General features: G+C 41.0%; 1 protein-coding gene across 1 annotated transcript in view; it reads left to right on the top strand.

Moving 5' to 3' along the window:
- UBAC2 (UBA domain containing 2) overlaps positions 1-15439 on the top strand; it is an 89884-nt gene extending 74445 nt beyond the window's left edge. The window contains exons 8-9 of the mRNA XM_072342183.1: positions 10837-10959; positions 14218-15439. Of these exons, the coding sequence (XP_072198284.1) occupies positions 10837-10959; positions 14218-14325 (231 nt within the window). The 3' untranslated portion in view covers positions 14326-15439. The remainder of the gene's footprint in view (positions 1-10836; positions 10960-14217) is intronic.
- The last annotated feature ends 274 nt before the right edge of the window (positions 15440-15713 follow it).

Genomic DNA, 15713 nt, shown 5'->3' with positions numbered 1-15713 from the left:
AGAGGCTTATTTTTTTTTTTCTTTTTACATTCTTTTATCTGAAACAGAATTTATTTTGGATGTTTTCTACAGGAAGAAAAAAACAAAACCAAAAAGAACACAAAATGTTCTTGCTGGCAGTTCCTAGAGCTTTGCCTTGCCCAGTCTTTCTCTTGCAGAGATGTTGCCTGCAGGATGCTGAAGCAGAGAGGTGTGCGTGTGACTGCTGGGCTGCCAGAGACTCACGGCTTCCAGGAGCAGGTTGAGTGAGGGACACAGCTTGAGCATAAGCCAGCAGCTTCGTGACTTGATGTACACTGTTTTGATTTAGCCCTGAGATGTGCAGTGGTACTGTGTCTGAGCGTGTTGTTAGAAACTGAAAAATTACCTTACGTTGCTAGTTTCGCAGGGGAGTGTGGTTACACAGTGTCTGATTTTTGTCTTGCTTTCTCGTTGCTATGGATACAGTCCTTAACCAGATGGTGGTGTGCATGTTGAAAACTTTTTGTCCTTTTTTCCCTTCCACTGATAATCCTGACAAATTCTGAACTTGTCACAGGGGATTACTGAACATCACCTCCATCCTCCATTTGAGGCAGCGAAATAAGATGCGTGCCGTATGTATTCATACCCTCAAAAAATAGCTGCCTGCTCTGTTTTGCTTTTTGAACCCTAGTTTCTTAATTCTTTCTTTTGTCAGTCTTCTCATTTTTGTAATGTATCCTCTTGTTTTCCCTTTTTTCTGTAAATCTGATCTCTTTCTTTCCTTTGTATCATTTTCACTCCTCACTATGTCATTTTTCCTCCCAAATTTTCATCTCTTCCCCTTCATTTCTGTTATTTCCCATACTTTGTCTTTCCTCTTCTACATTTTTCTTTGCTTTGGAGAAAATTCTTTCCCATCACATCTTACCCATCAGTCGGCATTTGCACTTCATCCTGAAGGCATCAATGCAATTTCCCTTTCTCTCAGTCCAAACAGGAGGTAGTTGATATCTTCAGGCACTAATTTATCCTTTTGATGCTGTAGTATCAATGGGACTTTTTGGTTATTCTCTCCCGACTTTTGCATTTCTGAATCTGTTTCATTTCTCACTACTTTTCTGAAGTTTATCCTTCTGTAACCCAAATGAAAGCCCTGATGGGAAAGGGGAAGAAACTGCTGCACCGGGGTGCTAGATGGGAGACAGCCTGATTTTCACTTCCCACTGACAAGCTTGGAGGGAGACTGCAGATAACCAAACTATAAGTAGATGAGGGAGGAGTGCGTGCGAGGTGTTGCTGGCAGCACTGATTTCACTGGGTTATAGGAAGGTTGTGGAAGATTACAGAAAAGCGGTCAGCACCTTCTGTTCGCTATTAGATACCACTTCTCCTTTTAGTGCTCATTCCTGTGCCCATTCTGTATATGGGACTGGAGAATGAATCCTAGTCCGTTCATCTTAAAAAAATGCTCTCGGTATCCTTCATTCACATCGAACATGTTGAAGACAGTGTTGCCTGTGTCTTGGTTTCTCTTAACCTTCTGGTTCACTGAGGTGATCAAGTGTCTGTGGTAAGCCTACAGCAATATATGAAAACCTCTTCTACCATTTCCTCTACTTCTAAGCTTTTTTTTGGGGGGGGGAGGGGGGGCGGATCTTTTCCCTCCTGTCTTTGTTTTTCTGTTCCAACTCCTGGTACTTTTTAGTGAGGCCAGACCCCCTTTGATTCATATCTTTGATTCCCCTGCTTGCAGAGACCAGACTTCTTCTGTAACAATGCTGCTTCCCCTAATTGTTCACTCACTGGATGTCTTCCTCCTGGGACACTGGAGGGATGCTCTGTGGGGAGATTCATTGAGTGTCTTTATTGTTACGGGGCGTCTCATATCCTGAGAAATTTGCAACTTACTTATAATGTGAGCTAAGGACTGAGGCTAGATCACTGATTTACCTTTTGGTTATATTTAAGTAGTAAACTTCTGACCTCAGAAAACAGAATTTAACAGAGCAATTTCCTAAGACAAGAATTCCTCCTTAGGAATGTTGTCCTTACTCATGATGCTAGAAACAAATCCCTCAGTGAATATACCGACAGCCTATTTCTGCTGTCTCAAGGAAGAGTCGCATCTGAACATACTTCATTTTCACACTGATGCAGAGAGGTGCTACTTTAGCAAAGTCTTCTGAAATCGCTTGAGAAGCTTGAGTACCAACAAGCGCTTCAAGAGGCCTCTTGGGCCCCGGAGATGTCTTGCAACCTTTGCACATTGCCAAGGCCCTGGAAATTCTCACAGAACTTTAGATGGAAGGAGCTTGTTCGTACTGACCTATAGATGTACGTATCGTTGCTAGAGAAGAATGTGCCAGACAACTATACCTGAATAAATGAGGGAGGTTCTCAGCCCAGTGTGATGCAAAATCCTCTTCTCTGATTAGGCTTCCATTCCAACTGATGTGTGTTACCTATAGGTACTCTGGGATCTTGTGGCATAATTGAATAGGAAGTGCCTTTTTCAACGTTGCCATAAATTTTAAACACTACTATAGGTGGGGTACTCATAGAATAAAAGAGTTAGTTGAGCTCTGATCTCTGAGCTGTGTTTCTACAGAGTTGACTTCATATTTTTATAAGGTCTGTTAATAAGTGATGTAGGGGTTTATTCCAACCTATTTACGCTGCAGCAATAATCACTGTGGCTAAATTGAGACTCCATCTTCCCTTGTTTGTTCTGGACATACCATCAACCTTTTTTCTTTTCCATTTTTGCAAAGAAAATGATATTTTTTCAGAACTCAGTGAGCTGTTTAATCATCCTTTGCTTTCTGACAAATCTAGTTTGTTTGGTTGTTTTTTTTTTCCCTCTGTAATGTTTTAATGTTTTCTCTGTGTTGAGAATAATGCTTGTTTTTACTTCAAAAGTAATATCCAGACTATTTCTTCTATGTATCTACTTTATATTTTCTGTCTTTCTCATGGAAACCAGCAGTTCCATGAGTTGACAGACGCTAGTAGTACTACTAGAATAAGGTGAATGCATCTCATTAACAGCCAGTTGTCAGAGTCACAAGGCTCACTGACTCCTACTCCTCAGTAGCACTCCTGCCCTCACATTGAACTATCATTTTCTTCTTGGACTCAGTTATTCAGTTCTCTTTCTGTCTGACTGGGCTTCTGAGCTGTAGCCTTTAGGCAATGATTAAATTTGAGTTAGGGTTTGTAATCAGTTTCCCTACAGAAGCAATGGTTGGACTGCTTCCTAAAGCAAAACAAAGCAAATAGAGATTATGTTTGTTATGTGATTTTTCTATGCTCTCTAACTCTGACAGTTTTAATTTGCAGCAATCCCCATTAAAAAAGCTCACTGCATAAAAATCTCCCCAAGCATTTTGAGAACATTGAATTCTCTGTTGTCTGATCCACCACTGTCCACAGAAGGCAAGTTTCTTCTTAGCTGTTTGTGTTCTTCCACCTGCAGCTTAGCATGAGCCAAATTAGACATCCAGTTTCGGGGCTGAGAAGTCAGTAGTTTTTGTTACCTTTCATCTGCACTGAAGTCTTGTTTGGAAGTCATTTCTTCCTCTGAGTCCCTTCTTTCACAGCTCATAGAAGATGAGAAGCTTGTAATTCAGATAGTGTGTGGTCCATCTTGGTATTCAGTTTTTCTGATTGGAACACTGATAATAGCTCATAAATACTACAGATCTGTGTCACTGGTGGTTTCTAAAGCCTGTTGAAGCACAAAAGATGGGAAGGTTTTGCCAAGCAGTATTGCCAGTATGTCACCTTGAATGTTAACTTTAGGATGTCAACAAATAGAAGCTCTTCCCATTTGCAACTGAATCTTTGCTCCCTTGAGTGGGATACTAATCTTTCTTTTTTTTTCCCTCCTATGTGTTGGTAGACTGGCCCCTTATGTACCCAAGTATGTGTTTATGCTAGTGTACTGGAGAATCTGGTTTTGAGGTTTCTTTGTACCCAGTGTTTGCTAGCTAAGCTTCTCAAATCAAAACAGTTTTGAAGCTCTAATTTCTCACTTATGTTTGAAAATGTTTGTGCGCAGGAAGTGAGTGAGGTATTATCTGTCTAATCATCCATCATGCTTTAATAAGTCACTTGTCACCGGTTTGCATCCAAAGAGCCAAATAAGAAAGGGCAGAACTGCCTTTGTTTTGTCTAAAATGTTTAAAATGGAGTAACAGATGGTTCCCTTAAATGCCTTCAGCATTTGGCACAGCAGACTGCCACACCCTGGTTATCTCACTTAGCGGATATTGAAGGACCAACACAAGAACAGCTTCAAATCATTCAATTACTTAAAATTCAGGTTGTGATTATGACTGATAGCTGATGTAGATGTGACCACGTCTGTGATGTTGCAGAGCCCAGTCTGGATGAACTGCACCTGATACATGCATGCAAGAGTGAAGTTGGAAAGTCCACAAATGGAGATGCTTTGAAAAGGTGTTCAAAGCCTTGCCTCTCCTGCCTAGACAAGATCAAAATCCCCATTTATTAGTGCAAACAAAGTATGAGAGCCCTGCTCAACGCTTTCCTAATGCTGGGTGAACGAGTTAATGTCTGTTCTCAAAAATGCCATCTTTCAGCATCTGACTGATATTAAATGTCTTTCTTTCTTGTTGGTGTAGCAATCCATCAGTTTCCAGCTGAACTATTGCATCACAGCGGTACTGAAATGTGAGTGTTACGACGACGTGCAGTTTGGTACAGAATAGGTGTTTAACCATACTGTAATGAGTTGAATGCAAAGCTATCTGACTCTCCCACTGTCCTGAGCTAACTTGCAGTTTTGGGGAGCACCTTCATAGCTTTTCACTTACTACCAGCCAGTTGTTTGCCTGAGTCATATAACAGCACCCTTTCCTGTAATGTGTGGCAAGCAGACTACAAGGCCAAATGCTTGGGCATGCATGAGTACACTAAGAAGCAGTCAAAACTCTCTACACCTCCCTTGAACACATTCGCAGAAGCAGCCGTGCCCACTCACCTCCCAAGGCACAGATAGGCCTGTCATTTGGCATCTCTGGCATCTGCTACTGTGAATGCTTCGTGCCTGTGCTGAAGTCCCTTCCATTGTTTCTCTAGCTGCTTCAGAGGCCAGACTGAGGTGTTCATCCTGGATTTCAAAGGAAATAACCGATCAGGCTTCAGAAAAGACCACATGTGGATTTGTGAATTTTTGTGACACACGAGCTCCTCTGGGAGAACGCAGACATCAAAGCTCAGGATACAGCAAATAAGAGTTGGAGACAAAGTCTCTGGGCTAAGGAGACTTGTCTGTGGCATAAATTTCCAGAGGAAATTGGAATATGTTTAGAAATTGCTGCGCTACTTTCCATGGTGAAAAATTCTTTCCATCGTTACAAGTGATGCTCACAGCACAAGTATGATTACATTCCTGCCTCCTTTCAAAAAAGAATGTTATTAAGGTTGGGGGGAAAAAAAGAAAAAAAGAAAATAGTTTAAGATGAAATAAACCCCCAGAACAGTTTTTACCTCGCAAAAAGAGACAGGCCAGACATTTTAATAAGTCCACTGGAAATTTTACCATTGCCATTGATCTTTTTACGGTGTTCAGATGCTGAGGCAGCTGGTATCAGTGTGTCATTCATGGCTGTTTTCTCTTTATATTATCTGTACATATACTTCGGGGTCAATATTTTTAACGAAAAGATTATGTCTGAAAGGCAAGTCTTTTTTGTTTCTTAGAATAAATCTTTATATCAGTGAAGCATTTATAGCTGCACCAAGCAATGACTTCTATGCAGGGAAGCAAACTCTAAAGATGTTACTTTTAAAGATGAAATGCAAAGCAATTTCCTTTTTTTCTTTTTTTTTTTTTTTTTTCTCTCTTTTTTTTTTCTTTTTTACTGTGGTTGTTGTGTTAAGAAAAGGTGAACAGGACAGATATCAGGAGGTGTTTCCTGTTTGTGCAAACAGATGGCAAGTTGGCATTAACCATATACATGAGATAACACTATCAAAAAATCTTAACCACATGAAAAATTATCAGGAGGACTTCTATAAGGCATTTTCAATTCTATTGAAATTAATCTAATTGTAATACAAGCACATGCGATAGCTCCTTCAGTGAATACATGTTAGTGGTCTGTAATACTTGTTTATTTGTCAGACTTTGCGTAAGAATATGCTACGGTAAGTACGTAAATGGGAAGCAGGGAGAGCTGCCTTCTCTGAAAGAGATGTGAAAAAATAGTTGTGTAATTGGGATGTCAGCAAGTTATACAGTCATTTTCTTGCTCTAGACTGATATGGATGTCTTGTCTGTAGGAAAAGGGGATACTCTTCTTGTAAACAGTATTGTCCTAGACACCATTTAGGGGAAAAAAAAATAATCAAGGATGTGACCTAACAACTGAAGTACTGACAGTTACCAAGAATAATTCATCCATATAGTATTTCCTTATGCTATTTTCTATCATGGATAGATGCCATTTTCACATTCCTTTCATCGAACGCAGTCCTCCCTCTCATTGTTCGGTTGCCTGAAGCTTGTGACCGATTTGTTTTCCTGTAACAGAAGTTCTGACATCAGCAGTGTTTTTCTAATCCATTTTTATTAGTGATGTAACAGAGATCGATAGATGGTCTCGTTGTTGGTTTGTTTGTCTCCTGTCAGATAGTAACAAAGTCATTGCCCTGCTAGCGTCAAAGAAAACTGCGGTTTTCTTTAGTTAAAAAATTGCAACCGTAGGAGGAATAGAGTAGGGAAGGCTTATAGACCTCTCCTTAAATGTGTCCATCATCCTTCTCTTCGGCTACTGAATGAAGCTGTCTTTTTGACACAAGTTTTCTCTGATGACAGTGTGGAAGACTATGTTGCAGGCAGAAATCAGGACTGAACCACCAGTTTGTACAAAATATTTGTATGAATGGTAGTTTGTAGTGGTGGTTTTCTCTGTGATTGCCTTCCTCTAGCTGAGGAGCAGAAAATTTTCACAGAGTTGGTCATGAAAGATTTGGACTAAGAAAGAAGGCATGAACAGTAAGTTTTGCCTTTGTGTGGGTAACATGATGAATGGTTTCTGTGTGCCCAGAGCACTGACTGGGGAAAGCAGTTGGTTTATCAGTAGTGATCCTAAGCACACCAACAGGCTTTCCAGAAGGTTGTGATGCTTGTGCTGAGGGCCACCTCTGACACGATACAGCTCTTCAGCCTGGGAGCAGACTTGCTAGAAAGAGCTGTGGTTAGAAACGTCTGTGAGGATATCTTGAGGCCTGAACCAACCTCATCTGGGAGTTAGCTGCTTTTGAGTACAAGTCCAGGTCCTAAGCCACTGATATGACTTCAGGTCTTAACCTCAGACCTGCATCATTAGGAGAGTGGTTAGGTCCTGGAACAGGCTGCCCAGGGAGGTTGTGGATGCCCCGTCCTTGGAGGTGTTCAAGACCAGGTTGGACAGGGCTCTGGGCAACCTGATCGAGTAAAGGCGTATGTTTGGTGGCCCTGCTAGGCAGGGGGATTGGAACTACATGATCCTTGAGGTCCCTTCCAACCCGGGTCATTCTGTGATTCTGTGATCATCATTATGGATTTGCTTGGTGACCTGAACTTTTGGTTGACTGTGGTTACCATCACAGGTAATATAGCTTTAGCTTTTTACATGTCTCCTGTAGAGGGCATACTTTCACATTCTCCAGTAGGGACTTTTGGATGGCTTAGAAGAATTGCTTAAGTAAATTCAACAGAATGGATATCTTCATGTGAAATCTTCCTGACCTTTCTCAGAGTAAGTGTCTTAGCATGGTCAAAAACCCCTCTAATGCAGAACGTATCATAACGTTGTGAACAGAAAGTCTGCAGAATAATGTCTTGGAGACAAGGCAGAATTTTGATCCAGAAATCTCTGCACATTTTTAACTGGAATTTTAGAGGTTGGCTTAATTTGAGACGTTTTTTGCTCTTTGCTTTGAATCAAATTTAAAATCAGATCTTAGTGTATTTCTGCTGTGATAGTAACATTGTCCAGAAGTTACCCTGCACACTGGAAGTCCTTAGCCTTGATCTCCACTTTCTATGGATCTGAAATGTTAGCAGCAGTTCCTGCTGTTTTCTTATGTTTAGGGAACAGCCCACAGTAGCAGTTCCTGTTGCAACTCCCTCAATCTCTGCTCTTTAAAATCTGATTTTGTATATGTCCATCATGTGATTAGAGGCAAGCCCATGGGGAGAAACAACTTCCTTGCATTTACAGATCAAGAAGCATAATGCACGTGGGCTTAGGTGCAGTCTGGGAAATAATAGACAGTTGAGAAATAGATCATCCAAAGTAAGTTGTAATTAATCCTGAACATCAGCGCTCACATTGCATTAAGACTTTTGGCCTTCACTAGTTGTGCTTTAGATATTCTTTCATCATTAATTGCATTAAGACTTTTGGCCTTCACTAGTTGTGCTTTAGATATTCTTTCATCATTAATATAGTCAAGAGCTGATGTTTGTCACAGTTTCCAAACGTAATTGAAATATTCTGAGGACAGCTGAAAAGGATCCTTTCATAGGAATTTTGATTCAATTTGCCTAATCTGGTTGTTATTTGTGGGAGAGAGTTAGCAAGCTTTGCCTGGAACTGTTTCGAATTCATCCATCCATATCTGTAGTTCATCCAGTTATCCTTAATAAACGATGTAGTTACTTTATGAGGGAATCTGGATTTCTTACTGCAGGTAATGCATTTGGTGCACATTCATTTAAAACATATTATTAAGTTTACAATAAAAAGGCAGATGTCTTTATAGTGTTGTGCATCAGCATGCAGGACAGGATGCAGTAGGTAGCTCGGTGGTGAAGCCAAGAACACGGCTGGAAAGATACATTTATTTCAGTCTTGGGATGCATCAGCATACTGATAAATTAATGCATTTATCGTAGATTTTATGTTTAATATGTGTTATTCTCTATCAATTCTGGTGCTACAAAAAAAGTGCCGTGATCCCGCTGGCATTTTTCAATCCACCAGTTTTATATGAATGACCCTTGGAAGCATTGCTTTATCCCCCTCTGGTCTTTGAAAAGAACGCACACAGGCAAAGCAGCATCGGTGCCTTGTTGTTGCTGAACTACAGAGCTTAGTAGGCTTCCAGAAATTCAAAATTAGTGAATTAAAACTCAAAATAATTCTGAGCTGGTGGAAACTAGGGATGGGGAAGTACGTGACATGTGATTTTCCAAGGCCACAGAAGAGTGCAGCTTGTCAGTAGGAGGTGTGAGATCCTTCTCCAGGTTTAAACTAGAAACCAATTCTCCTTTTTGCTGCACTGTACTGTTTGGCTGACTCAAGGCTGATGTGAAATCCTTCAAGATAAAACCTTTTAAGTAGATGCTTAGTGTAGCGTATAAAGTAGAAATGTGGGTATGTAATAGTGTCTTAAACTCCGAATTGCTAGTAGTGGAAACTTTGTACTGAAGATGAGTGGTGACTCATAGCTGGTGCTTATCTTCTTAGGGAAGATGAACTGTGCCGTAAGGGACTGGAACACTTTACAAGCTCACAGGTCGCATCTCATGACTCCCCAGCTGCTTTTTCAAGTGTGCTCTTGCACTGCCCCCTGCGGTGTCTGGGCTGGCTGGGTCTCCCAGGGAGACAATGGAAGAGAACAAAGGAAAGGGCAGGAAAACGAAATAAAAGATTTTTTCCCTGTGTGTGTGTCTGGGAGCAGGTTAAGCTGCTGCTGCTGATCTGATCAAGCAGAGAGCTTTTAATGCTGCAGGAGTACATAAAGACAGGAAGAGCCCCAGCTGAGAGAAGAAAAAACTCTCCTAAGAGGAAGGTCTTCTGAGAAACGACAGCACAGACCTAAAACAGAGCAACTAGAGGAAGGAAGTCCTTGTCCTATATATACTGAAAGGGAGGGGGATCTTCTCCATGGTAACAGAAGGAGCAGGTCAGGAGGAGAAGGACACCAACTGCATTGCAAAGAAGAGGGAGTGAGTGATGCTGCTCTTGCCCATTTGCAGGTTCTGGTGTCATACCACATCCCTTCCAGAATGTTTTTGAAAGCTCATGAAAGGAAGATGGGTCATTCCCTGGCAATGATAAAGCTTGCACTTTGCATTCTGTGTGTGTCTTGCTGTTTTAAGGCGTCAAGCTGAGTTGTTAAAAGTTTCAGTTCAGTGATTTATGCCATACTTAAGTTACTGCTGTGTATTTATGTTATTACCATGTAGTCAGAAAATGATTTGGCTCTGGAGCACAGCCAGGTTTTGCAGTGGTAGTAATGCACTGAAGTTAGGCAAGTCTGAAAGTCTGTTACAGTCATATTGGTGTTACAGAAATAATCACTGGCATGGAAAGTCTATCACGGGTGTCCTGCAAGTTGGGCTTGTGATCAGCAGCGTGTGCTCTGAATTTCCTGGTGTGTTTTTGTGGATGCAGTGAAAATTATACTTGCTTTTTCTCCCTGCTTCTTTATTTCACTCTTACCCATGTAAAGCAAGCATGTGCGGGACACGCTGTTGCATCCCTTGCCAGGCACAAAGCCTGGCACAAAGTCACAAAGAGAACAGGCTCTTCAGCCTCAGAAACCTATCACTGTAGTGAGCCATGTCATCCACAATGTATGCAAAACATGAAGCATTAGCAAGAAATCAGACAGTCCTTTCTTCCTTTGATTAGCACTTTTCCTTAGCTTATAGCAACCACTTCCAGTAGCTAGGAAAAGAGGTAACAAGTACCAGTTTTCACTTCACAGAAGGCAACAGCAGCTCTTGTTGTTTGAGGTAAGTGTTTTGCTCAAATGTTTGCCTTTTGTATTATGAGGGGTGGATGGTCCTTACGTGTAAAAGTACCTGTAGTCCTTTTTGAAAAGACTAACAGCAGTGTCTGGTTTCAGGGTGGGATGATAAACTGGAATAGACTGTTTCCTCCTTTACGTCATAGACACAATGAGAATTATCAAGACCATCACCCATCTGATCAAGACACACCTCCACCTACCGAGGTTTCTGAAGAACAGGTAATTTTTGTTTTTAATATTTCATTAAAAAAGCTGCCAGGGATTACCTCTGGTTCTTTTATTGTCTGACGTGACACCACTTCTTAATCACACAGCAGCAGAAAGAGAAATCTCAGTTAACAGTCACAATACAGGGACAGTGAGTCGTCATTGTCTTTCAAACCAGAGTTGCATATCAACTTGGGAATTACTGCTTTTGTGTGCAACTTTTCTACCCTTATATTTATAAGTTAGACAGTTTCACAAGCGGGGCTAATATCTTTTTCAAGAAAAAAAGGAAGGAAGGATGGCAAATAGATTTCATCATTTTCCCTGTAGACATGCAGCTTTTCCTTCACTGAGATCTCCTGCTTAAGTTTCCAGTTTGGTCATGTGGCTGTTTGGAAATAAATATGTTCTGCCAGCCTTAGGCTGCAGCAGGCACTTATAGGGTGTTTCCCTGCCATTGTATGGTTGACTGATTTCATGTACTGTTGCCACAGAGAAGTTTGCCTTTTCTGCCTAATATAGGTTTAGACCTATAGTGTAGACATAGACTTTTGTAGATAGTTTGTTGTCTGAGAAGAAAGAATTTATTAGGAACTTTTAGAACTGAATATTAATCTTGTTTCTATATTCAGGATTTATTGTGTGCAGGCAAGTTTTCTGAGTTTTAGCCCATCTGCACTTAGCTGCATCGGCCTTTTTATTGTCCAGGGTCTCTGCTATTCCTCAATGAGAATAAGTTCCAAGGGTGTTACTCTTTCCCTTTTTGCTATTTTAGGGAGACAAATCAATACCCGCTAATGCCATGCTGTTATTTCCAGTTAGTTTAAAATGAGATTGTTCCAAAGAGAAAGCTTTACTATCATCCAATTTCTAGTTTTTATTCAATGTTAGATTGTGCTCCAAATACACTGCACTGGTGGTTTTGATTGAAAACTTGCTGGCCTACATCAGAAAAGTTAATAATAATAATTAAAAAACAAACCAAGCAATGAAAAAACAGAAAGAAAGAAAGGAAAGAAACTCCCCCACTAAAGAACACCTTCTGAGACCAGTGTAAAATTCTGACCAGCCTAAAAGCCTATTCAGTGTCGGGAATAAGGTGACAAATTCTGTACGTATAGACTGTACTGTTGGGCTGGAACTCATGTAGCAGTTGTTAGTTCAACTTGTGCTGTCTTCTGACCCCAAACCTGGCTTGGGCTCAGCTGTATGAAGGCACTTCAGTATATGCTTACATGTTGTAATGCATTGAAGTTGTAGAGATCACCTGGCTGCTGTCATCTGAAGTACTGTCTGGTTGCCTTGCAAGGCAGAGAGTTACCCAAGCACCTTTGATTTGTCAGATCTGTGCTAATAAATCTGTGAATCGTCTTAATGGCAGAAGTGCAAGGTTTGTGCCTGTTCTTCAGGTTCAAATCTGTGAGTGTTAGCAAAGTCTGGTAGGAAAAAAATCTCTGCTTATCTTGTGGATTTTGTAGTACCTTCAATTAGTGTTACCAGCGTACAACTCCGTTTCCTGGATTCAGCTTCTGTGGTTGAAATGTACTCAGATAAAAAGAGCTTTCTGTTGTTAAAATGTATTTCCCGTCGCGCTCTCCCGATGTTTCTGCAAATGGGAGCATTGAAACTCCATCCACCGCTTCTTGAAAAACAAGGTTAGAATTCACAGCCACTGCCATAAAAACCTTTTGTCCAAATTGTATTGCTGTGGTTAGCTTTTATTTCCATTGCCTGGCCTCTTTCTCATAAAAATCGTTGTCTTAGGTGAAAAATCAGAAAAAGGGAACTTCAGAAAGTGACTGGTTATGAGATCCAGGTTGGTGTTGCAGTGCTGTTGAAAGTAACGACTTGTTTCTCTCTCTACAAGAAGGTGAGAAACTGACGCTGGGTAATAGAGCGAGAAGGGGAAATGCAAAAAAAAGATGGTAGCGTTTTTTATATTCCGACAGCCAAAGTAGCAGTTTTCAAACATTTTGTAGCAGTTTAGATCAAGAGAACCAGAACTCCCACCTCCGGGCACACTTAGCAGGGCTGTGTTTCTCAGTAAGCCACTAAAACAGATGAGATTAAAAGTCCTGAATCCTTTCTCCCAAAAGGCATTTCAGATACTATCACGTGTTGCTAATGTGCCCCAGGATGCAGAGGGCTGCAGCTGCATTCCTGCTAGCTTGGTTCTGTGCAGAGGGCTCCATGCCATCCTCCAGAGGGCCACCAGGGCTACCAGGCTACCCCTGAGCCTGCAGCTCCCACCTCACAACCCACAGGCGGGCATGAGCTGAGTGGAGAGTGCCTCCTGCTGCCCCTTCATTCTGTATGCTGCCCCCCTCTCTGAATGATTAAATATAGAAGTGAGTAAGTTACATTGTGACTTTCACTTACGCCTAATGGAGAGTCACAGTTTTCAGGTGTAAATTGAAATTTAACCATAGATTAAATGTGTTGTATGTACTTTTTTTTTTAACATGTAGTAACTTGTGGTACTTCGGGTATCTGTTAGTGCAGAGGAAAAGGTTAGGTGTCAAGAACGTGATGTTACAGAGAAGAATGATAACTGGTTACTGATAGCCAAAATGATTCTCTCACTGTGCCAGTTTTGAGGTAATTCATCCATCACATCATTGACTTGTCCTGTTTTAACAACATTTGGAATCCTTCCATGAATTTTACTGAACCAGTTTAAGTATCTCACTGCCTCTGTTTCAGGGGTAGCTTTCAGGTTGCTACTAAAAACCACCCGGAGCAAATGACCTTTGGAGAAGTCAGGTTTATTTTCAAGCAAAGCACAACTAAGTGCAAATGGACAGGTCTTCTCGTCTGCTGTAATATTCCTCTATTGGGTCAGTGCTGGGCTCTGGAGGGCATGTTCTTCTCAAGAGCAGTGAGCCCTGGGGTCAGGCTGCCCTTGTCATGTAAGGTGCCAAAGTGGAAAACAGAAAAAATGCCAGCCAGACAACAAAGCTTCCTTTCTCTTTCACTCTTCTTTCAAAACTGGGCCAGGGTTGAAAACACAAGAAAAGGCAGGTTCTGAACAAGCAATCACAAAACACTCATCTCACTCTCTCTCTTTGGCAGTGTGTTTAAGCGTGCTGTGACAGATATGTCTTTGTGGTGGTGCAGAGCTGTGCTCACATGCTCTTCAGACAGATAAGCTTCTGAACAGGCTGATCAGTGGGAAAAAAAAGTGATCCCTGACACTGTTGCATTGGTAATGCACGCATCATCTGAATAAAACTGTGTTGTTTCAGTAGTTTTATGCTATTTCTCTTACAGGTTGCACGACTTATGGAGATGGGATTTTCCAGGGGAGATGCTCTGGAAGCTTTGAGGGCTTCAAATAATGACTTAAATGTAGCCACTAATTTTCTACTGCAGCACTGATGATTATGTGAGTGATGGAGGGACTCTCCCTATGTGTTTGTATGTGCCTGAAGAGGACATAGCCACCTGCTGGACGGACTGACACAGGTCGGCCCCGCCGCACCGGCAGGAAGGAGAAGTGGGCTCCGCGTGACTGCTTAGTGAATGACATGAGCTGTTCCCAAGCCTTCGAATCAACTGGTGGTTTCTATTCTGGTTATCCTTTTCAAAGTAAATTTAGTTTCTAATTATTACTGGATATCACCTAAATTTATTTTTTAAATAAAGTAGGTGTTTTTTTCCTTGTAAATCATCATTAGACATGTTATCGGACTGAGTGACTAAGAAAACATGCAACCTACAACCACAACAACCAGATGTACCCATCAAGGAACATTGTGTTTTCTTTGTTCACCCATCTGATTTCTCTAGCTTACATGTTATGTTACAGTACTCAATTTCTGACTGCAGTAATAAGGTGTTCAATGGTCACTTCATGTTCAAACTCACTAAAGTGTTATGGGATTATTATGTCACTCCAGGAACTTTTATTAATGCCTGTAATATTTTGTTTCCTGAATTCCTTTTAAAATAAAAATTGTCATTCAGCACATAATAACACACAGACAGGATACAAGAAAATTCATATGGCGTATTACAAGCAATGGTAAGTGACCACTGTAGACTTAAATTTTGCAAATGGAGTAAATTGCTGTTCAGACACAGGGCATGAGGATACTCACTGGAAGCAATAAAGGCAAATTGAATGATATAACGAGGTCAGAACTGCAATAATTTGAATGACATCCACGTCTGATTCAGACAGACTTCTGTATCAATGGATGTGTGCTGTGTCTGATGTGCCATGTTCATATTTTGAGCTGACTACATACTGTCTTCAAGGAAAAATATATAAAGCTATCTTTTCTATGTAGTTCCAGTTTTCTACTTTCAGAGTTGTGGGTGATCCTCATTTGCTGAATCCTCTCTGTCAGAAGCAGTTAATGGCAGATGGAGTACCAACCATAAGAGTGGTTTAGAGTAACGCAGAAGGCGACGGGACACTGCTGCCAAGGTAACGTAATGCTGGCTTTGAAGTTTAGATGGATAAATAAACTCATATGGCTTGACTCTCATTGGTGCTCATTGTGAGCACCTCAGGAGCTTGAGGAGCTGGGTATGACACCAAGCTGAAGTAATACGGTATTCCAAACTTCATGCATGTGTCCCAGGCATTTAATGTCTGTTGTGCATGTACTTTTGTTGCTATGTTTGATATATATGTGTCTATTTATATATTTATATGGGCATATTTAACACATAAATTTGTTCAGAATAAGATACAGATCCTCAGGAGCATAACAGAGGCTATAGTGGGTGAAAAGAGAATGAGGTGAAAGAACACTGGA

This window comes from Excalfactoria chinensis, chromosome 1 (genome assembly GCF_039878825.1).
Source record: "Excalfactoria chinensis isolate bCotChi1 chromosome 1, bCotChi1.hap2, whole genome shotgun sequence".
In the NCBI taxonomy this organism is placed as follows: Eukaryota; Metazoa; Chordata; class Aves; order Galliformes; family Phasianidae; genus Excalfactoria; species Excalfactoria chinensis.
Note: the sequence above shows the minus strand (reverse complement) of the source record. Positions and strands in the feature narration are given on the sequence as shown.